The 26044-nt window shown below is 49.0% G+C and overlaps 1 protein-coding gene across 9 annotated transcripts in view; it reads right to left on the bottom strand.

The window, feature by feature from the left end:
- Positions 1-26044, bottom strand: part of MMP16 (matrix metallopeptidase 16) — a 605275-nt gene that overhangs the window by 13883 nt on the left and 565348 nt on the right. For all 9 annotated transcript variants that reach the window (XM_074318982.1, XM_074318986.1, XM_074318989.1 and 6 more), the window contains 3 exons: positions 25354-25515; positions 23358-23569; positions 6652-6790 (listed from right to left, as the gene is read on the bottom strand). In XM_074318982.1, coding sequence (XP_074175083.1) covers positions 6652-6790; positions 23358-23569; positions 25354-25515 — 513 coding nt within the window. The remainder of the gene's footprint in view (positions 1-6651; positions 6791-23357; positions 23570-25353; positions 25516-26044) is intronic.

The following is a 26044-nucleotide window of genomic DNA, read 5'->3' as shown; positions in this document are numbered from 1 at the left end:
AAGTTAAAGTGACTTTGTTTCTATTTTTTAGATTCTGAGTATGTAAAATTCACATTTGCTCTTTTCTTTTTCTTTCTTTTACATAGGAGGGGTGGATTTTTAACTACCTTACCATCAGACGGTCTGGCTCTCAGGGAAAATACTGCCTCTTTGGCAGAAGAAAGGCATTTACTGGATCTCATAGGAGGCTGACACATCTGGAGCAAATGGAAAAACTCACCCTGACTGACACTGCACTTGGCAAAATGCTGAGGAAAATACCAACAGGTCTGGTTAAAGACAGAGAAGCTGTTTCAGTAAAAAGGACAAGCTGTCAGAATGCCTGGGGCCGGGGACCAGCTACCCCCTGATGCTGCAGTGGGAACCATCCCTCCTCCGCCCTTTCACTGTCTGACCCTAAGAGCCCAGAACGGCCAGTCGCGGAGCCGGGGCTGTGGACACAATGACGGATGGACAGGCTCAGGGTCCAGCTCTTGTGCACCGAGGGACCAGCAGAGGGGACAGACACTAAGCCAGTCCTGCCAGAAGAACTGTGAAGCTACTGCTGATCCCCACAAGGGTCTACAGACTGCACACGGTGACCAACAGGACAGTGCTCCCTGGAGGCTGCGTCACACCGTTTTCCCAACAGCCTCGGACTGAGTCTCTCACCCCTGGAACCACTGTGTGTCAGCTGTGCTGGGTCAGAAAGGCCGTGGAAGTGGCCTGACAGCGGTTTCACAGGTCACAGCAGCGCGTGCTGAGGAAAAGCACAGGATCACTGACACATCTGTGCCCGGGGCCAGAACTTTTCATCCAGTGCCCGGCTTCCTGCTCCAAATGGACTCCGGACAGAACACGCCTGCACCGTCGGCTTCCAGAACCGCCGACGGAGGAAGTGTTCACTCATCTATCCACGGTCCTCGGCTCAGGCCTCGTCCACTGTATCCTCAGACACCCTTTGTAACTCTCGGATTTAAAGACCAACATATGGCTATTTCCTCAGATCCCACAACGCTCTGCGCACACGTTTCTCTTCTGTCTGTCCCACTGCAGTGGCCAGTGACCTGGGCTGCCAGGTGCTGAATAAAACTCCTGGGACACAGCCACACCTATCCATGTACATGTCGTCACGACCACATGATCTGAAAGCCGAAAGGACGCGTGGTGTGACGTGTACAGAAAGGATCAGAACGTCAGCTCCTTGAGGCTGGATGTGCTTCCTGTGAGCCCACACCTGGCTCAGTCACTGGCTGCTGCTCACGGGGCTTCTCATGGGGCAACATCGACACGTTCCGAGGTCACTGCGGGGTGAAAGGTGGTCAGGAAGCATATTTCCTTTCGTAGATTCTTTGAAATCAGAGAGAACTAGGCAGGCGATAGCTCTATCAGTAGTTAGCTGTGCAATCTTGGGCAGGTCACTAAAGCTGGGCCTTCCTTCGCTAATGTGTACGTACGACACTGACACCTCATTCAGAGTTCTGGAACTCTCCGAGATGAAACGGGTAACACAGCCGCACCTCGTTCCGCTCACGGAACCCGCTAAGTCGTACCTATTCAAGAACACAACACTTCACCAGCAGGTCGCTTACTGCCCACGAGACAAATAACGTCGATGATAAGTGATTCGCACTCTGCTCTACGCCGCTGTCAACTGTTTAGACTCAGTTTTCATTTCTATGTTGCTTAGAGGTGAGTTACTCCATAAACGTCAGGAAAGGTCCAACTCTGGAAGTCACATGGCTTTTGTTACCAGCACTTGTTTTTCTAGGTTCTACAATATTAGCAAGTACGCAGAGATTTTGAATATCTATACACATGGGGCTCCCCCGAGTGTGCGGCTTAGATCTCCCTTCCCGGAAGAACTGGCATTTAGCTGAGTGCCCTGGACCCAGGAGCGGGCTGAGCGCCTTTGGCTGGGCCAAGGCCGTATTTCCGTCAGGCAGCCCTGAGCCACCAGCCAGCAGGAACGGACTAACTCCCGGCCACTTCGGCCCCACGTGACTCCCTCCGCCGGCTCTAGCCCCAGAGCGCCTCTGTGGGTTCTCCAAGCCGCTGCCCGTCTGCAGCACAGCCCAAGGCTGTCCAGGCCGGACCTGCCTCCTCCCTCTCTATCTTTCACAGGTTTATAACTGCATCTCAGTGTCTGCTTCCTGGCGAATTCAAACTGACAGCAAATGAAAGGATGGGATAAATGTTTGAAGATGGGGAAAACTTGTAGACACATTAGTAATACTGATGGGAAAAAATGACAGTTTGAAGTATAAATGAAAACATACCATAGACTTCTCAAATTGTCGTAAATAAGCAGAGGTAAATTTTCAAAGGGGACTTTAAAATACTAAATGTTTGTCCCTTGGTTTTGATAATCCCTTCACGTCAATATACAACATAAACATGAATAAATTCAAGAAGATCGCACGATACACATGTGATAAATCTACCTCCATGTGTTGCAAGGCCACTGAATATAAATTCCTCAATCTAGTGTAACTTTTCAGCCATCAATGTTCCATCACCTCCCGTAGGGCAATGTGTACTCACTGCATTTGTCCATTCATAGTAAATATCCCTCTGAGGTTGTCTCTGATACCCTGTGAGAGACACTGTATCTACCTCTACCGCCAATGAACTCGGGACTATGTAGGAAACAATGTATCTCTACCTCCGCTGAGCCTCTTAGCTCTCCCTCAACTTTCCAGTGATGCTCTGTAAGGAACATAAACAAATTGCTGGTTGATGAGCATTTGAAACAAAGTAATAACGTAAGTCACAAACTATTTCTTAAGCAAATCGTTGATTTCTTTCCCAGCTTCCAGGGCCGCTATTTTAGTAGACAGCGCTTCCTTTTCGATACACATCTTCTGCGTGCCTTTCTTATTCCCAAACTTGATCACCCTCGTCTTTTCTGCCTCAATATTTTAGTTCCCATTCTCTAAGTGATTTTTGCCTCTTGAAACGAAACTGTCAGCTAGGGTGATAAGTCCAGCTTAAAGTTATTAAGTGATATCATCAATATGAATTTTGAGAAAGCTTTTCGACAACTTGATTTTGACTGTGGCTGATTTTGACAACACTGGAAGCTTCATTTTAAAATTTATTTCCAACTCTTGAGGGAGATTATAAAAGCTCAATTTTCAACGAAGAGCTCTGATATTATCGTCTCATAACGTTTCAGCCTGGACATGGCCGTGACTGAGAGCACGAGCCCCAGGCCTGACTGCTCACACACGCTCCTCTGTTGTGACAGCCGGTTTCCGGGAGGGATATCAAGATTGCACTGAGTGTGCAGAGCGTCTGGCCGCTGGAGAAAAGCACCGTACTTCCCTGGATGTGATACAGTTTCCATTTCTGAAGCTTGCCAACGAAAGAAACCAACTTCTGAACGTAAGTAAAGGAGAATGACCACGTTAGCTGCCAAATGTCAAACAGAGGGATGAAGGCGTCTCTTTGGACATCACAACTCTAAACACTTTCAGGTGCCAGGTGACAGTCACATTACCAAAGCGGCCGGCCAGCTCGCACTGAGCACCTAGCCTGACACTCAAACACAGCGGCACCGAGTAGCATCTAGGCCAGTGAAGGGAGGCATCACAGACTGGCTTGTTTAACACACACACACACACACACACACACACACACACAATGTTGAAAGAAAAAAAATCTTTAAAATATTTATCTACTTAAATTTTGCTTCATTACACAAAAAATTGAGGGTTCTTACAGGAAAATGTGTAATAAAATGTTAAAACATGGATAGAAAAGAAACAACAACAAAAAAAAAACGAGGGGAATGAGAATAGCGTGTAGAGGGTCTGCAGTCCCGCTCCTGCGAGGAGTCACTGGGCCCTTTGAGACCCGGGTTCGTGCACAGACAGAAAGGATGGTCTCCGTGAAGAGAAAGAGGAGAAAGAGGAGAACCGCCGAGGGCGACCACAGGGAAGTGTGACCACGGAAGAGCCTGACTCCACAGCAGTGACGGCCAGCGTGGCCGACGGCCGGGGCAGCTCGCGTGGGCTGTGAGCAGGGTCTCCGACCAGCACGTGAATCTACTCCTTGCTCATCCTGTGACCGCTGGTTTCCGGGGTTCCAGGCACCCCTTACAACACAGCTCAGCCAACTGGCGCCGGCCTGGTTTGGTGCAGCCCAGGATGTGAGAAGGGCTCTGACATCTTTAAAGGTTAAAATAAAACAAGCACAGCATGCGGTAGGGACCACAGGGGCTGCCAAGGCTAAAACGCCTGCCCTTTGGCCATTACAGGAGAAGCTGGCCCAGCGCTGGTCTAAGACATGGGATGTGACACAGTGAGAACAGGAGACAGGCTTTGGCCTTGGGAAACCGCTGGTAGGGGTGGGGGTGGGGGGCAGACGAGCAATGCAGAGGCAACCGCACAGCCTGCCCGGCAGCGAGCAGACACTGGAGCAGAGAAGAGCGGGCGGCTGAGGTGAGCGCAGATTGCCTCACGGTCCGGGGAGCAAAGGGGGGCGGGCGGTGTGAGGGTGAGGGACGAGGGGGCCATCTGGGCCTTCCAGGTGCTAGCGGCCAGAAGGGGATGGTGACAAGCTGAGACAGCCATGTGACAGGGAAGCACAGGACTGGGGTGAAGTGTCACCTGACGCCTGGGTCTGGGCTCTGCCCTCTTCTGCTGGTGGGGAGGTGACAGCAGGGAAGGGGGGGTCTCCCTGGGCACCAGGCCTCTGTGTCCCTCTGGAGAAGCCATTGTGTGTCCACAGCTGGCTTGGGAGGCTTGTCTGAAGCTCGTGCGGGCAGTAAACGGAGGAAGGCACATGCGGCAGTGTCCTGAGTGACAAAGCTCTGAGAGTGGCATCTCCTGAGACTGCCGTGTGTCCAAGGAGACCGCAGACAGGCATGCTGTTGGAGAAACACGCGCAGCAGACAAGCTGTCCTGCCCGGCACGCTGAGCCACCCGTGCCCACGCTGCGCTCACCGGCCCTGCGGGTCCCAGCCTGGCAGTGGGGGGTGTGCAGCGCCTGGCCTGCCCGGGAGCGCCCCAGGGCCAGCGGTACGGGGTGCGAGGAGACAGGCACCATCCCTCCGGGGCTTCCGGCAAAGTGCGGGGAGTCCCACACTTGCACGAGTGCCACGTGCAAGACCAGACAGGGCGGGCGGGGGCAACAGGGCAGGGCCAGCCGGCCAGTGAGGGGCACGGGCAGAGCGGTGCCTGCAGAGGCCGCTGGGCAGTGACAGCCGTGGTGTGACCGTGTGTCCTCTCCTCAGGCAGTGTGGTCAGAGAGCGGTGGCTCCTGCGATGGGACAGGCCCAAGGACAGCCCTCCAGCCCAGGCCACCTCAGGTGAATCGTCCCTTCTCCCTGTCACTGCTGCTCATGGGACGGAGGAGAGCGGGCGGGAGGGTGATTTCCATCCACGTGCCCTGCCGCTAAGGTCCAGACCCCTCCGCTGTCCCCTTCCCATGTCCACAGAGGACACGGCCCCCAGTCCTTCTCCGTGTCATTTACACGAGACACTGGGGCTGGTGCTCACTGAGGGCTGACTGTGCCAGGGACCTCCCATGCAGCAATGAGTCCGCCCGCCCATCCTGAGGGGTGAGATGGACCCACTCTCCCCATGGAGAAACTGAGGCAAAGGGGATCGGGAGCTGCCCGGTTCACTCGGCCAGTCGGTGCTCAACACTGACAAGGAAACGCGGACCCGGGTGTCCCTGAACTGAGGGGCTGCGCCCCCTTTCTCCAGGACCAAGCGGCAAGGGCAGAACGAATTCCAAGGACACTCTGTCCTTTGATAGTTGGGACCTCACTTAAATATTACAAGTGTTTTCATTGCTGCATCTTTACTACAAGCTCTTCTACTTCGATCCTGAGAATAAGTGCTTGTTTGTTATTCCGGTTAAGACGCCCATTTCCTCCCCTCGGCGGGCATCCCACGGGGCCCTTCTCGGTCCCCTGACTCCTGGGTAACACATCCGATCCCCTCCTCTCTGCACTGAGCGCTCCTGGATCAGGTCACCGCCCCGCGTCCTCACGCCCATCGCCCACAGACCTCAGGTTTGTTGTTCTGAATGTGAGCACTTCTGGAGGCTGGGACGCCATCCCCTGAGTGCACTTTCCCCAGTGGCCTCGCGTTTGCAGGCCACGCAGCGAGTGTCTGTGCAATTAAGCCTGTGCTCAGGTAAATAAGAGCAAACGTAATAGACTTCACAGGGTGAAATGACCCACAGGACTTTTTCTACCCTTAATTTCGCCTGTCTTTATGAGCAATTTCCTAGTTTACTGTAAACCATTTAATGTAAACTGGGTGAAGCGAGTAAAGCTTGAGACAAATGAGCTGGATTTCTGTACATACAGCAGCAAGCAACTCCAAATACTCTTACAAAACCCCAAATCCGTTAGTTAATGGAAAATTGACTTTGAAATCATTCATTCATTCCACTTTTTTTGGGTGCTGTTAAGCAAATTGTACGAGACCACGATGCCTCCTAAATTGGATTTATACACGAGATGCCACATGAGAACACATACATCAGAGAATTAATTTGGTTGATTCATTCTGATTTTACTTAATGTACGTTTCTGGTGCACACACGCGGCTCCTTCCTTAAAATGAACTGGCTGCGTCCTCATGCCCAGGCTTTCCTGGCTGCTCTCCATGTGACGCGATGACCCAATCACAGCTCAGCTTGGGGCTGCCTTACCTTTAAAGAAGACGAAGTTCCCGTCGCTGTTCTCGTACACGGCGTCCACACTGGGCGGCAGGCCCCGCCAGAAGTACGCGATCTGCATGGGGTACCCCTCCATCACCCTGTTGTTCCTCACCCTCCAGAACCACTGGTCCTGCAAAGCAAGCAGAAGAGCCTCAGCATGGCGGCCCCGCCTGCCCGAGGGCCAGCCTCACGCCATCCACACACCCGGAGTCAGCAGGCAGCCGCCCCACAGCCCACAGAGACCAGAGGGCTGGCAGTGGCCCTCCCCTCTGCACCCCTGGGCGGGTCCGAGGTAACATAAAAACATCCAGTCTTTACACCCAGGGCTTCTGGGTGGAGAAAGGCAGGCAGCACACAAGCCCCTGCCAGACCCTGGGCCGGTCAGCTTTTCAGGACGTGACAGCAGCAGCGCGGGCACAGCTCAGCAGCTGAGTGTCTGCACACACCTGTGTCTGACCCCCGTCGACAGTGTGGGTGCCGCCTGCTCTGCCCACCTGCACCCACCGGCTCCTGGGACACAAGTGGGGGCCCCTCCACCCTCCACCGCAGGATGACACATTACATGTCCACCCCAATGAACAAAGTTATCTTTAAAAAAAAAGCCATCAGAGCAGACTCCCACCGGGGTCACCTGCCTGTCCCACCGGGGTCACTTGCCTGTGCCACAATGTCCCTGCCTCACATGTTCACTGCAAAGGACACTTTAAGTGTCCATGTCCGTCTCGTGAACAACCACTACTGCCCCAGAGCAGCTGTGTATAAATGTGGGTGAGTTAATACGTAGCCCACCCCAGTGTCTCACCATAGCTTCTTACTAACGGCAAAACAACTCCAAAAAAGCTACAGCCCTTGGCATTAATCTGTTTTCTAATGAAAAGTTCAGAATAATTTCGAGACAATCCAAAGTGCTTTAATATTAGAAAACTACATTTTAGAAATTAGTTTCTAATAAATTAAAATTTACTCCTGCATTTCGTTTCAAATTTTGGTGTGTAGTTTCACTTGCAGGTGACGTATTTGTCCAGTTTGGTGCTAAGGGCACATCCCCAAAATGCTTCCGTTCCAATTCTTCGCTGCTCTCCTCCCCACACTGAGATGTTAATAAATGATTTATTGTGGGGCTTTTCCGAGCTAAATATAAGACTAGGTCAGCCCGACTAGGTTTCCCAGGATTCGTCAGTTATTCATTCATACATACGTGCACACACACACACAGAGCACACACACATACAGACACAATCTACTGAGGATTCTTGGATTTTGGGTGATATGATAAAAATGAAACCTTTCCCGTCTAGATCAATCTAACTAGTACAGTTCCTGGAGTTCAGGGCTCCTTTCCCTAAAAACATTCTTTCTCGCGTGGTTCGCAGCCCACCCATGTCACACTGTTAGGGGAAGAGCCATGAGCTCTGCTGTGGCTGCAGCAGCCGGCACTGGGGCGCTCGCTTCCTCCGCCCTTTGGGAGCAGGGTCTCCATTTCAATCCCCATCGTCACATACTTGAGTGCTAAAAACAACAGAAAAGGTTCCCTCGGTCCCACTGCACTCGCAGTTCTGGACCCCGAAATATGAACTTTGAGGGTGGCGTTCAGTCCAGCAGGAGCAGAGCCAGGCAGCCGAGTCGAAGGCGGGGGAGGCCGTCACCGCTGCCCCAGGAACGGGGTGGGGGCAGCACTTGGGGGGCGTCAGGGGCTGCAAACAGCTGTGTCCTCAGCACACCTATGGGGAACGGCCATCCCTGTACTTCTGACCCGAAGAAAAGGGTGTCATCTGCACTGGAATCCAGGTCCTGCTGACAGGAAAGCAGATGGCTATCGGGCTCGGTGCACAGGGCACTGCATCCAACTTCATTTCTGAACCACCCAATCCTGCGTTGTCTCCTCAGTCTCTTTCTATCAGCTCATGAGGTTTTATTTGCCTCACAATCACTACTGGTTTCTGAAATGACCAGTTTCTGAAATGACGGGTCTCCTGAGAGCACAGACCCGTCTGGTTCAAACGCCCCCCGCCCCCCCGCGTGCAGACGGACGGACAGACACACACACATGAATCTCTTCCTGGGCCCGGACACAGGGCTGGCTGGGCAGCAGCTGGGCAGTGTCCCCACTGCACGTCTGCAGCCCCCAGAGCACCCACAGCTCCCACGGCACCAGAGGGGGGGGTGCAGCTCCTTCCGGGCACGTCCTCCCCTCCCAGGGCGCCGTCTCTCCCTGCTTTCTCCTTTCCTGCCGAGTGTCCTTTAAGACGCTGCGCAGGCTCCAGCAACCCCAGGGGTATCTGTGCCCGACTCCCGGGCTCCCCCTGCCCTCTGGGTGGTCCCTGCGTAGAGGCACTGAAGCCCCATGACGTGACAGGGCAGAATCCCAGAGCTCGATGGCACTATGCAGTGTTACTTTAGATTCTTCTCCAATCGGTCGTATTATTGTTCCCCAGACCTCCCCCCACTGCTTGGACAGAGAGTCACCGGCTAAAGGACTGCGGACAGCAGAGCGGAAAACCAGCGATAAGAACACACCGCACAGAAACAGTCCTCAGCTCCGAGCGAGAGGAGGCGGGGGGCCCCAGGGCAATGCGCCCCAGCCACACTTGTTTTCTTTCAAAGGGACACCAAGTTACTCGTCAACAAATTAGAAGTCAGAGGTCTGTGCAGAATTAGAGGTTTGCTCCTAAGAGACGAGGGCGGAGGGGGCAGAGAATTCCCCAGAAATTACAAAGCAAAGGCCTGGGAGATCCCTCAGTGACTGGGGCTCAGAGGCCAGCGGCAGGCGTTGCCACAGCAGGAGCGGCCGGGCCTCAGTACCGGGCATGACCTGCTTCATCTGACGGCTCTGGGAGACACGCTTCACACAGGGGTTTAGCTACCTGTGCAGGGGGGTCAGAGGTACTGCCTGCCCTGCCCTAAACTCTGTCCTCACAAGCCACAGGACGTGCGACCCGACAGACGGGGCTCCCCCCATCCTGGGCCCAGGAACGCGCCCCTTACTGGCCCGGGCCTGCCCACTGGGAAGAGTGTGAGGAAGCGCTTGTCAGCTGTTTGATAACTTAAACGTCACTTGTGTATTAATGGTTATAACTACAACACGCGTCTACATCACGCATTTTTATAGGAATTTACAAAACGTGCATCGTTCCCTTCATCCCCAAACTAAAGCTGAACACTGAGAAGAACGAGGAAGACAGCCTTGCTAATACTGAAATGATTACTAGCTTTGGTGATTTGAATACGTCTCATGTGACCCGGTTCATACAAAACTAACACCTACCACATATACTGAGCTCAAGCTGCCAACCTGAAACAGCAAAAGGGATCTGGACTGTTTCCGGAAGATCTCAGCGCTGGGAGAGTCTCGTTGCCTTTTCCTATAACCTCCCAAGATGCACGTCTCTCCTACAGGATCTCCACTCTGGGGCTCAGTGAGCATCAGTATTTCCACAGCCCATTTCTGAAGTTTTGTTTTTTGTTTTTTTTTTAAGATTAGCTGCAATCAACCATCACAATGAAATAAAATATTAATTTGTATGATAAAAAATCAGCTATTTCCTACGGTTAATGACCAATAAACAATATAGGTCACCTATTGCCTTGCAACACTTTTTTGCTGTCATTCATTGTTGTTAAACATTTGTCGCTTGCTCTCTCTTTTGTTATACAACGCCATAAATTCCTACTTTCTCCCCAGAAGATCCTCACAGGTATTTTTCTTCCTCAATCAGATTCTGTCCCTGCTATTTCTTACTAGTTAGAAATCGTGGAAATTATAAATATGAACACAAAACCCATCAGGGGAATAGAGGCTACTGCTCACCCATTTAACAGCTCAGTATATTGTTCTGGTTCAATTCGTCCTTACGGAGAGTGTCACAGCATCACCTCCACAGCCACAGAGGACAGAAGACTGCATGTCAGCCTGTGTCACAGAAGACACAGATGTGTAGGGCGGTGGCGGAAACGTTACCAATTTGTTATAAATACATTGTACCTAAGACACCCTTTCAACCAATGCATTACAACTTAAGAGAGACACATCCCGGGTTTTCCTTATTAATATTCTGAAGGCATGGCTTCAGAAGTTTAAAGAAGTAATCAATTTATATGGATTTAAGACACAGATAAATTATTAAAAACTAATCCTCGAGGTCTGCTGTCCATACGGTCGGCATCAGCCACATGTGGCTGAGACGGTGCAGAGGCGTCTGTGTTTCTGGAGCTGGGCTTTGGCAGCAACACGACAACTATGGTCAGGAACCTGGGGTGTCTGCACCGCCCCTCATGACCCCCACTTTCAGGAGCAAACACTTAACGTTCTTTAGCTGTGGGGCCAACTGGGAAGTTCTCCCCTGGTATCTCTGCACTGCTGGCTCCTTTCGCGGTTTGAACCCCAGCTAGCCTGTCGCTAGGGGCTCCTTGGAGAACCCAAAGCACAGCAGCCCCGCCCACCGGCCTCCACCGCCAACTTCTGCCGTCTCCCGTCCCACTGCTCTGCTTGGTGGCCTTTACACGCAGGTGTATTTATTTGATTGCTGACTGTCCCCTCCTCCAGTGAAATAAAGCTCCTTGCAGGACAGGATTGTGTGGTGTCCGCGGCAATATCCCAGATCCCAGAGGCTGCCAGGCAAAGGCAGACACCTTGTAAATATTTATCACATGAATAAATCAATGCACGCGCTGGGCAAGAAATGGAGATTAAAGCTATCCATGGTAGAAACACACATTTGTGACACAGAAGGCATCTTTTCAAGTAAAAAAACATTTGCTTTTCTCTCCTAGCTTGATCTTTGTAAGCTCTCCAAACTTTGTGTCTGGGTTACAGCAGCTTTCAAGTCCCATATTGTGCATGTCAGTACCTCGTGGAGGGGAACTGAGAACTGGCCTGTAACAGGGGGGACGGCTGGCTGCAGTGTCACCCACTCCAGAAACGCTGGTGCCTCTTGGGGAGACGGGGGGTGGACGCACATCTGCTGAACGAGGACGAGGGCTTGGGCGTGTCAGGCCCTAAGTCTCCTAACGAAGCCCAGCGCTGGAGGAAGCTTTGAGAATGGGTGGTTTTGACTGTACATTGTCTAGAGAAGGGGGAGAAAATAGACTGATTTCGGTCAGGGGCACTCACACCGCCCGGGAGTGTAAATCCTGAAAACTGAGCACATGTGACCACGTGCGCCTGCAGCGCGTGCAGCTGTGATACCGGGAGCACAGGGCCATCGGAAGCTTCTCCAGCAGCACCAATAAGGATATCCCGCTGCCCCAGGAGCAGTATATGGCGTGTGCTGCTCTTCTGTGGGGCATAAATAATCACATTTTCCTTCGTGATAATGACAATTGTCACTGTACATTGATAAGTTGTCATTTTTTCAGCTCGAGCATCAGGCAGGCTTATGTGGCTGTAGTTTGCTAACCGAGTCCTTTATAGCCTGACCCACTGAGACTGTGGCCCCACAAGCCCAGGGACGAGACCTCAACACCTGGCTGCCTTCCTGGCCATTTTCACCACTGCCCAGCACAACACATTTCAGACGCACACCACCTTAATTTTCTTCTGCATCCACATTTTAGCTGTTCTTTGCATATTTTTTACAAGCGGAATTTAATGCAAAAGTTAAAAAAAAGTTAATAACACAAATGATTGGTGCTGTTTTACAAATGCCCCCAAGTAGCATTTTCCTAGCAGAAGGGACACCCTTTGGGTCCCTACCTGGACAGGGTCACGCCGCTTCAGAAGCATCTGGGTGACAGTGGAACACAAAACACAACCTTAAACGGCGTTTTCCCCTCTATTTCCAAGTATGTACTAGCAGTTTCAATGATGCTATAAATGTTTCATGTTTGAAATGCAGAATTAAAAGGACTTTAGGAAAATACCCTCTCCATGCCTGTGAGAGTCTGCCCAAATGCACACCGGCTCTCACTTTGAAACGAAGAACCTACCATTTATTTAGTATAAGGCAGGTCTGTCTGGGGCCCCACCGAGGTGGAGGGTGTTACTGGAAATAACAGAAAGAGCTCTTTATTTCACGTGTAACATAAGAGCACATTGTGGCTCTCCAGGCAGCACCACAGTCTCCTTTTAATGTAGGATAATTACATTCATTTCTTTCCCCCAAACATTCAGTCTAAAACAACTATTCGGTGGTGTGTTTCTGGACACAACCTAACAGAATCTTTGCAAATAGCAGATACACGCGAGATAACTACAGATTCTACTGACAAATATTATTACTACCAAAATGATTTATTAAGATTATTTCTGTGCTACTATGAATGTGTGGACTAATTTATAATGAAATTATGATTTTCTGAAATCACTGATAGTTATTAGAAGAGTGAAAAACCAATATTAACTGATGATATACTTGCTGATTTTTAAGTAACATTGCTTGTAATGCCAAATAAGATAGTTTATTGTTTTATTTTCCAAAAAATTGCTTTATTGACCAAAACTGTAAAATAAGAGGTAACCTAAATAGTACATTTCTCCCTCTTGCTATGTTCTGAATGTTCTGCAGTTTATGTAGGCCAGACCCAGGGTTTAAAAAGGTCTCTTTATTTTTATAATTTATGAAAATGGGACTATTGCAACAAACAGCTCTCAAGGAAACGAGAGAGGTGGGCTGTGACCAGTAACACATCCCAGAAGACGTCCGTCTCCATGTCCAGCACCCAACACTTCAAACTGTAATTACAAGCTCCTGTGCCAGCAGTAGGAGAGCGTCCGTCTTCTCTCCAGGCCCCTGGAGCCCTGCGCCCCGTGTGCAAGCGGCGGTTAACGGGTTTCGCTTGGCGTGTTACGCAAAGCCTGCCCACGCGCCGACGTGAAAAGTGCCTGTGAAGGCATGTCAGCCGCTTCGGAGACGGCCTGTCAAAAGGGTTTCAGTTTCCCCTCGCCCTTCCTAACCACTGTCAAAGGCTGTTTTCATTCCAGGCAGTTTCCATGCTATTTAGTGCACAGGGCCTGCAACTGTAGTTCAGGGTGGGCCACACAGGCACACAGCTATAGGCAGAGCTGAGCAGGCACCAACGCACGGGGCAGAGCCCGCAGCTTTCACGGGACACTAGGTAGGATTTGCTACCGGCCGTCCTTGGTGCTACCGTGGGGCAAAGCGGCAACTGGCTGAGGGGCTTTTAGAAGAAAGCTCTATTAATTTTGCCTTCAAAATTGCCTTAGTTTTTTGCAAGTTTATTGTTTAAGTACTACAATCTGAGACTAAAATGTCCAAGGCATTTTTTGTGCGTGTCATTCCTTTTTGCCACTAGAGACAAACGCCAACACCACACAGGAGGGAGGCCAGCCTGAGCTCTGGGGTCTGGTTTTGGTCGCAGCCCCCAGCTTTGGCCTCCTGCGCCTCAGGGCGAGGCAGGCGCCTGCGTGACTTAGTTCCCACTCACGTCACAAGAAAAGGAGGAGATCCGAGTGGCTCTTGCAGTGTGGCATCAAGTGGGGGGACAGGAGGGGCGCTGGCAACTTTCCAGATGCGCTGAAACTCACAGGCACGTTCACCACTATCCTAGTTACGAATATTTGAAAGACGAACAACAACAAAAGCCCTTCGTGATGAATCAGCGAGCACTGCTGTACAGCGGTTTTCTGCTCTCACAACATGGGCCTGAGAGCCGAGTGCGGCCCTTGAACGTGCATCTCCGCCTGATTAGCTAAGGAGCCCGTGAAAGGTAAGCGTGTCCTTGAAAGCGTCTGCTTGAAAAACAGTGTCAGGCCGTTAACTGAGCACTTAAGACACTTCCCAAATCACGGATTATCCAGAATTCTTTCCTTAGGTAATAGTGACTTAATTTTTCCCTCCGAAGCTGGGGGCCAAGCTAGACATTGGGAACAGAGTGATAAAGCAGAGAGTGGTACAGAAAAGTGTACAAAGGCCAACGTAGCCGTCCACCCTTAAGCACACAACCCCTGGTTCTGTGTTTCCTGAGGCTCCGAAACGCTACCTGACGGCGTTTCCGAGCTGCCCCCAAAGGCACAACCGGTCCAACACTGTATTTACACTGTTTTCCGACACTCAGTGCCCAGGTCTATGCTCTCCTGCCCCAAATTCTAAAACCCCCACAGCTTCAAGGGTGCAAGTTGCTCCTTGAGCTTGGAACAGACTGATTTGGCAGAGAGCCGGGTGGGAGCCAGCACGAGGGTTTCAGAGCACTGTGCATCGGAGCTATTCCTAAGTTCCAATGAAGAACTGGGAACGGGTTTGATGACACCTCTGCCCTGGGGCCTCGCAGAAGAAATGTCCAATACATTGAATTATTGATTTAAAACTTCTCAAAAAGTCATACTTGGCCACCATGTATTAAAATGGAACCAGCACTTCGGTGCCCGTATTTCAAATACAAATGTGACTGGTAAAGGCATTTTGAACAAAACGGAGAATTTCATTTCCTGCTTTCTTGTTTCTTTAGAGGATCACCGTCATTTTTGTTTTGTGTCTTCCGATGTTTCCAAAATCAACAATGAAAAGAACTGGTTTAAACAGCAAGGACTGAACGTCCTGGTCTTCTGTCTGAGGCCTTGGGTACCGAACGCGCTGCAGACAGAGGGTTCCCTCCAGAGACAGCCTCTGGTGGGAGGGAAGCTGGGTCGGACCTTCCCCCCAGCAGGCAACGGGGGCTGGGGGGCTGGAAAACACGCAGCCCTCTCCGCAAAGCCACACCCTCTTGTAGCAGGTGCACCCTAAACGTGGAGCGTGTGAGTATGTGTGTGTCAATTTTTAAATTTCCCAGCCAGACCAGACCCATTCCCTCATCACTAGAAACATAAGAAAACTCCCTCACATTATAAATTCTAACTTTAAAAACACTGAAAGTCATCATGTGTACTGCGCTCAGTAGGGGGGGGTGAGGGTTAGGGTGACACAGCCGATCCTCGGCGACCCGGTCCCACCCGAGTGTCTCCAGCCTTGCATCTCAGTTTCTTGCCTCGATGTCCACAGAACTCCACTAGCACCCACTGCATGAGCCCCTTCCCAGCACCCCGCTCGGCTAACGTGGTGTGGTTCTCAGGGGCACAGGTACGAGAGCCTCCACAAGTGTGGTTCCCGGTCTGTGGCCCCAGTACCCTCACCCATCACAGCACATGGCCAATGCCTCATGCCAGTCCAGTCACTGGTCTCCCCAAAGGTGAGAACGGGTCACCCTGCGCCGTTTCCTTCTCAGCGTCCAGCTGCTATTTGCTGGCCATCAAACTCGATGGAATTAAAGAGTAAACAGGGTGAATACAAGAGCGCAGTGGTCGGTTTCTTAAGAGCAAGGACTGTCACAGTCTCCCTTGCCGTCTCTTCGGTCACATGGAGCTTTGCACATGACCACACTGTCACTCTTAGGGCAGTGACAGCAGGGGCTGGAACCGCCCTGTGCGAAGGGCCTCGCAGGGTTTGCTGAGCTAACAAACCGCTTTGTGACAGCCCTGGCGCTGCGGAAATTAACAGCACACTCTGGATTAACCGCCAAGTAGCTTGTCATGTACACGATTTGAGAGTATTTCTATAGTGAACGGAATACGTTTTCACCACGGTGCCCACAAAATGGTGGTAGATGAGCAACACACGAGCTCGATCACTACAGGACATTTGTGTTGGAGATCAATGCACAGTGGGCACAGACCCCATCCCACTGGACGGCCAGCCTTGCTGCCAGGTTCAGTCACATCACGGAAACTGGTCCCTGTGACTCTGAACGAGACCAGGCTCTGTCACAGCCTGAGGGAGATCCCAGTGCTCACACTCACGCTTCCTGCCACCTTTGTTTTGTGAAACAGCGACAGTGTCCCCGTCAACGTACCACAACCTTCACAGGTGTCACGCCTTTTTAAAGCCACTGTATGCTGAGCTATGAAATGTATAGACATGATCACAACAGCACACATTTTGTAACCCAGTACAATGCCATCACTCTACAATTTGCCTAACATCATTTTCTATCATTTCTATGCCTTGTCAACATACGTACTTGAAATAACGCACTTCATCACACATAAAATTTTATATGGCATTACTTTGTGTATACGTTATAATCATGGCTCATTCTTTCCCACATTCTCCAAAATTAAACGTTCAAACGACTGCATTCCATCCCACTGGGCGGACTTTCTAACGACCATGCACTGGACAATGCGGATCGCTGGGAAATTGTTTCCCCCCTGGCAAGAAAGCTGCAGTGACGCCATGTTCATTTTAGCTGTGCTTCATTTTTTCAGGATGAATTACCCCACATGGGTTATTTTCTGGAAACTATGCACATTTTCCTGTTTATTATAAAACATACCAATGCTATAGTTTAAACCTGAAATATTTTCAATCTTACTCATTCGCTATTGATATTATCTATAGTTTCTTGAAAATAACCATGTAAATAACCACCACACACACACACACACACACACACACACACACACACACAAAGCTCTGAAACTTTAAAGTCATATAAGAAGCACATATAGGAGAATAAACAAAGCAGTCAGAACCTCTTGAATTGAAGTTAAACGTAAAAAAGACAGAGTTAGGAGCAAAAACAGTGCTCATTTAATAAATCACTTATTAAATGCAGCCTACAGACCAAGTATTACTAGTTAAGTTTAATCCTGAGAGTTACTTTTTTTTATGTCAAGAAAATTACTTTTCAATTATATAGTCTAAGTGCTTATTAGAAAAGCGGTTATTTCCATTTCTTACTATGGCTCATAACCCCTTTCTTAACATTGCTAATAGTCGTATATTTTTTCCTGTAATTTTCACAGAATTTTGAAGTAGATTGTCACATAATTTGCAAATAATGGTAGTTGGCCTCTACTTAGTTTTAAATATTTACACATGTAAGACCCTCTTGCAACAGATAAAATAAATGGGTGCTTCTAAGAAATTCTGAAGCGCGGGCTGGATGTTGAATCGCTTCACAGAATCCACAAAGCACAACAATCCTCTCAGGACGTAGATAAAGTTTATTTAAGGAATGGAAAGCCCGAATCTCGTCTGTGCTTTACAGAAATAGGACAGGTCCAAGTGGCAGCATCACAAATGCCAAATATGGAGGAAAAGTTAGAAACGTGCTGCTTTCAGAACTTCTGAAATAAAACAAACTGCTTTGTACGTGCAGCACAGACCGTGACTGATCTTGCTTTCAGGTACAAGTGCTCTGCACCCTGGAGTGTGAGTCCAACACCTTTCTATGTAAAAATCTCAGCGTATAGAGTATGACAAACACGTAACAAGAAAAAGCATGTTTTGACACTGAACATATTTATATTATTAAAAATTCCAGAACAGGAAGATTAATGTTGCTCAGGAATAAAGGGTTTTTCAAATTAGCTCACAATCAACATACGTTGAGAAGATGTTTTGCATAAACTACATAGAATTACTCTGTTCACTTTATAAATTTATATCAAATAACAAGTACATGATCAAATGTGTGTTAGTCTCCAAAACATACTGTATTCATACATTAAGTGTTTCATTTATAACATTAACAAAAACAGTTTTACTGAATCCAAAACTAGTGCTCAAATATACATACTTAACACATTTCAAGTCACCCCAAAATAAAACGACTAGCGAGGGAACTGGACAGCCAGGTGACTGAATCCATTCTACCGGACACTTGCACACTTGACTCCACACGTCGGGCGTCAGGAAATGGCTATCAAAGAGTCTGAAGGTTTCGAGGAGTAAATCTTAACCAGAACTGAATACAAATATTTTGAAAGTCAGTACATATTGACATTAAAATGCAATATTGCCCGTGATTCTAACGGCTTCCTTAAATGTTTCCCTAAAACCTTTGAAACACTAGGGTTCTGTCCTACAGTATGAGGGATGTTTAATGAATGCCCTGCTTCCGGTCTTGGCAGTCGCGGCCTGTGGTCTGACATGAATGGACCCGCTCAGAAGGTCCCGTTACCGTAAGCAGGCGGGCTGCTGGCAGTCCGTTACGCGTGGCTCCGAGTATGCCCAGAGTCTCCTGGCTGTGTACGGTCCCCAACTATACTTTGTTTGGAAAACACTTTTTGGATTCCCTGCCCACAGAATGTTGGTATTCACTTCCCCGAGTAAAAGGCTATGAATACTAACAATACGCCCCTCCATCCCTTCCCCTGACACCTTCAGAATTACAGCCATTTTCTGTGGTCTTCATTCAGCTCAAAGTGATTTTTCCAAATCACTTCCAACAGCGAGGGGATTCGAGTTAGTGAGTACATGAGTAAGTCCAATACAGCGTCTGGCTATGGAACAGCTCCCACTGCCTGCGCTCCCTGCACACCTGTGACATAGGTTATCAGCCATCACACAGCTGAGGACGTGAGATCAGAGACACTTAACTAGTATTTGCTTCCTGCCATGGCCTGTGTGCTGTGCGGTCCAGCAGCAAACACAACTCCTGGGACCCACAGAGACACACGTGTGGCTGGAACTGAGTTAGGAGACGTGAACTGAATAAGAGGGACGGCATCAGAGAGGCGGAGTGCAGGGGCTGACCTTGTGGCCTCCTGGGCAACTGAAGTGCCCGTGACCTTTTGTTCCACCTTTACTGAGGTGCTGCTGACAAATAAACCTTCTGTGTGTTTAAGGTACAGCCTGCAGCTTTGACAGAAGTACACACTGTGAATGATTACGGCAATCACAGTAATCAACACACCCATTCCTCACCTAGTTACCAAGGCGAGAACATTTGGTGAGAACACAGACCTATTCTCAGCTAATTTCAAGTCGGCGATCCATCCTCACTACCGTGGTCTGCTGTGCATTAGGTCTCCAGCACCTGTGCATCTGGTAAGTGCACGCTGTACCCTCTGACCAACACCCCTCACTCCCCGGCCCCTGGGCACGACCACTACTCTCGGCCACTGTGAGTCTGACTGCTCACACTCCAATACTCGTATAAAACCATGCAGTATCCTTCTGTGTCTGGCTGATTCTGCCTACATAACGTCCTCAGGTTCATCTGTGTTGTCACAAAGGGCAAGAACTCCATTTTGTGTAAGACTGGGTGTGGGTGACACCCGCTGTATGCACACACCACATGTCAGGCTGAGTGACACCCGCTGCATGCACACACCACGTCTCCTCAGGCTGAGTGACACCCACTGCATGCACACACCATGTCTCCTCAGGCTGAGTGACACCCACTGTATGCACACACCACGTCTCCTTATCTACCCATCCGTCCACGGACACTGAGGTTGCGTCCACTTCTCACTACTGTCAATAACGCGCAGTGAGCATGGGTTGCAGAGACGGTGATTGCACTTCCTTTGGACAAACACCCAGCATGGGTTTGTCTGATAAGGACCTTGGCTTTGCTATGAGTCAGACACTGGAGGGTTTTTGGCAAAGCAGACATGACGCGTGTTTTCACAGGATCGCTCCGTGTGCAGGACTGATGATGGGATGGGGGTCAGGGTGAGGGAGGGAGCAGGAGAGCCCATCCAGGGGACAGTGTAGCGGGAGGCGGAAGGGACAGTGCCTTCAGAGGACTGCAGCAGCGGGCGGGGAGAGAAACGGCTAGACGCCAATGTGTCTGAACGTCCAGACAACTGACGTGGCTCCACCTTTTAGAATGCATTCATTTCCCGAATAAATGGGAAGAGCTGCCCTTTTTTGGATGGAAGGAGAGAAGCAGGTGGAGCAGGTGTGTGAGGGAGTCCGGGAGCCCAGTTTTAAGTAGCTGGATTTGGCCTCTGGGTGGGGAGGTCGCATGGGAAGCTGATCAGGTACGGCTCCTGCGCTTTCTCACTCACTTCTCTACACGACGGGTCTGTGTGTGACCTTCAGAGCTGACCGACACACCTCCCTGGTGGTGCTGACACTCGGGGCCTCCCCGTCCCCACCGGCCACACGGCCATGTGGTGGGAAGTCACCACATGGACCCATGGTCGTTTCTACCCCTTAGTGACACTAGAGTTGAAACAGAGGAATATGCAACAAGGGGAAAAGTGTTTAAAACCAAATAAAATAAATGAAAGGGTAAACCTCAGTCCATGGGGAGACTTTTAGCACAGAATGAGAAGTACGGTGACATTGAAGACCAAGAGATAATACGCCACTGAATAGAAGCATCAAAGTTCAATTGTGATCAATTGTGAAGAGGTTAGTCACAAAGCAAGATGATGGAAATATAATTGAGGACCAAAACTTATACCTCTAAACGATCTTTTTCCATGAGCATCTCTATTCTTCTCTCTCTGAATCAATCAATCAATCAATCAATCAATCAATCAATCAATCAATCTCTGTCATACAAAATCTCTTCTTTTATAAAATAGAACCGCCATCTCGCAGAGGAAATGGGGTCCTGTCCAGTGCTCACTGGGCTTGGCCCATGGGGCACGAATCAGCTACTGTTAGCGAAGGCCGAGTCTGGTCAGCAGCCAGATGGAAGCTTTCCTTTTCATTTCTGCACTAAAAGAGCTCCAGGTGTTGGATACAGTTGTTTGTTTGTTTTGTTGCTCTTTTCCCCGTGTGCCTGGCTCCAGGAAGAATGTCGTTACCACCGCATTCTTTTATAAACAGCAAAATACTGTGTTCTGCAGTGTAGTCGGTACAAGCTTGGCTCATCCTGCTTTCCTTCACACCATAGAGTAACTAAATATTCAATGATTTTATCTTGTAACGCAAAGGAACTTGGAGAGTTTTCACTTGAACAATCAAATGTCTCAGCTCAGCCTCAGCCGCGGCTCCATGAGACACAGCTGACACTCTGAGGAACGGCTCGTAAGAATCACCTTCTCTAAAGCAAGCACAAAGCTTCCTTTGTTACTGCGATTTTGTTCCAGTTCCCGGCATTTGTTTTGATTGCCGCTGCCTTGCTTTAAGTCGGGTCCACTCCCCAAAGACTGTGAAGCTGCATGGAAGGCTTAGCTTTCTCACGTGTAAGGATGGGATGCTATTCGTGTAGGACATATATGTGACAATGTGATATGCTCTAGTGGATAGTTTATTTCCATCCTCATAGAGAAATGCACATCTAAGTGAAGTCACTACACACACGTCTTCACCAAAAGGCCCAGACGCGATGGGAACTCACTTTAAGTCAGTGAGGGCCTGGAAAGCTCAGGAAATCAGATCCCCTAAGAGGAGGCTGCTGCCAAAAAGACTCATGTTGAAACTCCTGTTACAAAGCAAGGTGCCTTTCTCGTAAGAAAATAATAGTGCCTGATGATATTAGCTTTCACTTATGTCGAGATCTTCTTATTAAAAATCATACGAGAAGGATTTAAGTAATGCCACTCATGGAAATCTTGGGCGAGGACGAGCCCACTGGCAGAACGGAACACTCTCAGTCAATGCCACATTGGCCGATCACTGCTGCAGAAACAGGACACTGGCTATAGTTTAGTTCAATAACGGCGACGTCCGTGAACCCAAGCCCAAGCGAGCCCACATGATCTGAGTAGAGTGATGGGAGGAATGAAAAGAAGGCACGCAAACTCAGTTTCACCGCACAGGCTCAGATAAGGTGACACTCGGGTGACATCACCACGATATCACGGCATGAAGCTGGGATGTTGAACTTCAGCCAAAACAGTGCAAACAAAGTCCTTCCCTTGTCATCTGGTGACTTGTAGAATAGACAGAAATATCTCGTAAGCTTTTTAATGTTACTTGGTGCATCTGAATTTACTAACCTACTTAAATTGAATAGGAGATATCTAAGTAAGCATTGCAGGGCATTTACAGAATCCAAAACTCTATTCCTGGGTTTTAGCAAAAGCATCGATCTTTCCTGGACAGCACGATACTCTGGTACATGTCACATCACATCCAAATCTGATTATCCAATAAAGGAAACAGAGCACTTTGCCAGTTACAAAGTATATGAAATGCGTATTTTCAAAGGACAGCGTCTGGTAGATGGAACATTCTGCATAAGTAGGATTGACTAAATCCATAATTACTTATTGATTTGTGTCCACCAAAAAAGAAAGCACAGTATTTTATTTTTAAATGGGTGGTACTGGGAAAATGTGGTTATTTTAATACTGTAATGCTGGCATAAAGCATTTATTTTTTATTCACCTGTAAGACCGGTTTAGCAATACTGAGGGAGAAAATTACTTGTTGGTATTACCCTATATTCACTTTTCAATAGGATGTGACTTACTTTAATACACTGTTTATTAGTGTTATTGTCTGAGAACGCAATGACATAAAAGACACATTTAGTTTCAGCTTATAACCTTTAAAAAAAATAAAATGAATTCAGTAGCTACAAATGCCGGACTAAGGAAAAGAGCAACACATATATATGTAAGATCGAAACAACAGCCTCATAGAGACTTAACTCAAATGGCTACCAGCAAACCCGAAAGAAAACCATCAGTACTCCCCCTAAAGCAATGCTCTGTCACGTGACGTTACGGGGTCCCGTGCAGGTGTGCAAACCGCAGAGTGCCTGGGAGTGGTTACATGGTTCAAACTGTACTTTTTTATCTGTTCTCAACGAGGGGCGTTCTCTTACCCTCACAGTTCCAGGCATTCTGGCTTCTGCCGACATAAACGCATTCCCCAAATAAGAGGGTCCCAGCAATCTCCCACTAGACATTTAAGCCCAGGTGTGCGTTTATGTTTTAAGATGCTTTTTTTGAACCTTCTGACTGTGAGAGGTCTGGGAAAATCACTGCCTGAATGAATGAGAACTGGTTTTCTAAAGCGACGCTGTAGACGCTTGACATACCGTGAAAAAAAACCCCGTGGCCTCCCTACCTTGAAAACGAACATCTCGCGGCGGAGGACGGCAAGAGTGTTGAAGTCCCCGTCGCAGATGTTGGGTTTGGCTCCCGGGTAGGAAGGTCGGCCCGTGGGCGGCCGGGGAGGCTTGGGCCGGTCATTCTTCCGAGGGTCAGCCGGAGGAACAGAGCGGTGTGGGGGCACCGTCGGCAGAGGTCGCGTGGGTGGGGGGGTCTTGTCAGGTGGCCCTTGGGAACAGGAAGACAGCTGTTGGCTCACAAGAAGCTGGGACAGTGCCGGAAAGTGTGCTCCAGAGCGCAGGCTGAGTGAGCTACAGGTCGCTGAGCCCGTGTGTGTTCTGGGAAACACGGCGTCTTCCCAGCAAACAAACCGTGGCCGAGGCTGAGAAACCGTGCTCACCATGCTAGATCCCGGATCCAAGGAACGAGGCTTTCCTTCACCACAGTCCTCATCGGAAAAGCTGCTATGAAATCTTTTTTTGGAAGTAGGTGGTGTATAAGTAATAAATAATCGAAAAGGAATGTAGCATGTAAAGTCCACTAAAGTGAACCCTAGATTTTGATGGACAGAGTCTATGCAAATATTTCTAAAACATTAACATAAACGGATCAAAGTTTATTCTACCCTAGGTCTCCAATTATATGTTATAACCTTTCCCGACTTCCCTTATTTTCTTCTAATGAGATGTTTTGATAAATTGCTAGGACAGTGTTCCACATGAATACAGAATCTAAGATAGCTATTGATTAAAACACCACTAGTCAAATATTAATGTGAAGAACTGCTTCTAAAAAGAGGGTTCTAAGTCAAGCCAAGGTTCACAATGGAGTTGGTACCGAGGCAAAACTTCACTGGTCGGGCATTTGTGTCTCTGAAAAGAAACACAGAGCTGCTCTCACTTAATGTTTCGATATGGAAAGAACATTGTTTTCGGACCTTCAGTCTGGACCACTGGTTCAGGAGGTCCCGGGAAGGAGCCCCTTGCAGTTCCCCTGGGAAGCTCTTAGGTACGGGGCCTCACAGCTCTCCCCAGTTCGGTGTCCCCCACATCTCTCTTTCCTTAGTTTCCCCCCAACAACGAGCAGCACGACAGTGGACCTTACGTTTGCAAATCTGTGTAAACCCTGTAAGGGCACGTACCACTGAGATTGAAACTAAAGAAACTAATGAAGGCAAAACACATTAGAAACTTAAACTCTGCTACTCAAAAGCACAAACGACATCTTCTGGGCACTGGATACTAACTAACATCTGGAGAGCAGCACACTTGTGGTGCACGATGAACGCTTCACCTCATTAACTGAGTAAAGCTCTTCTGTGTGTAGGAATTACAAATGCCAAGTACCTAACAATTACACGTCCTCATAAAGGTCACTGGTTCCACTGAGGGAGCCAGGATTAGAGTCAATACGGGAACAGCCTCTTTCCCTTTTGCCTCAATTTGCATGTGCTGACTGGACACCATCAATAAAAGCAATTTTGCTGCACTAGAACTTCATGCTGACTTACGCTAGTAAACTCACCAACGGTTACCTGTCACTCTCAGTCCAAAAACTATACACTTTCCAGGTGATTTAGTTCTATCCATCACACAAGGGTGTTTTCTGCGACTTCAAAAGTGATTTCTGTAGGAACATCTGACATCAACCACCATAACCTGAGATCAATCTGTCGGTTTGTACCGACGTACACACTATTACCATTGGTTTCATTCATTTCATATGTATTGTCACCTGTATGGAAACACTGAAGCTTATCAGCTCTTTGCTGTACCTATTGGTTTCAACTCAACTTGATTAGAAAATCGTATCGGTGTGTAAGACTGTCCCATAATCTGTCTATTAAGGGACCTGGGCCTGTTGTCAACAGAACCTGACTGATTAAACACTTGCCAACAGGTTCCTGCTTTCATTCAGGAACCCCCCTTTGACATGTGAGTCCCTGTCCCGGAGAAGACCTGGCGGCAGGGCTTGTGGGCTGCGGACGAAGCACACTGACGGCGGCGGCTTACCGTAGATCTTCTGGATGCCCTGTAAGTCATCGCTGGGCAGCTTGAAGCTGTCGGTCTCCATGTACTGATAGAACGGGGCCATGATGGCGGTGGGGTCGTTGGAATGCTCCAGGCCCAGGGCATGTCCTAGCTCGTGAACGGCCACGAGAAACAAGTCGTTGCCTGTGCAAAGGAGACAAGACACGGATGTCACTGACAGCCCAGGACAGAAGGGACACAGAGCGCACACCCTGCTGCTACCGCCATTCTACCCGAGGAAGAGAGGACATCTTTATTTCAGCTATCGCTATGATTTCCGCAATGCATTTACCACCAGCAAAATCTAACAGGCTATTTTAACAAGGGGGTGCAGCTGGCAAGGTGGTGACAATGAAGTCACAGAAACGTAGCAACTGAAAAGGAAGAACAGGGGCTAAAAGTTGAGAAAAAGAGCAGCCGCATCAGAAGTCGCTGCTACGGCTGCCGAAATCCCCTCTCGATGACGAAGCAGGGCCATATGACATCGCACTCTTTCAACATCCACACTGACCCCAGTGCTAACAGAGACCAGAGGCAACCCCTACTTTTATGTGGATGAGAAAATGCAGGTGGACAGGGGACGCGTCTTGTGACGAGCAAGTCGAGACTGGAACTCAGGGTGTTATTAGTTTTCCTCCTTATGTCATCGTTTTAAAACTTTTCTTTCTCCGTT

This window comes from Rhinolophus sinicus, linkage group LG14 (assembly GCF_036562045.2).
Source record: "Rhinolophus sinicus isolate RSC01 linkage group LG14, ASM3656204v1, whole genome shotgun sequence".
In the NCBI taxonomy this organism is placed as follows: Eukaryota; Metazoa; Chordata; class Mammalia; order Chiroptera; family Rhinolophidae; genus Rhinolophus; species Rhinolophus sinicus.
Note: the sequence above shows the minus strand (reverse complement) of the source record. Positions and strands in the feature narration are given on the sequence as shown.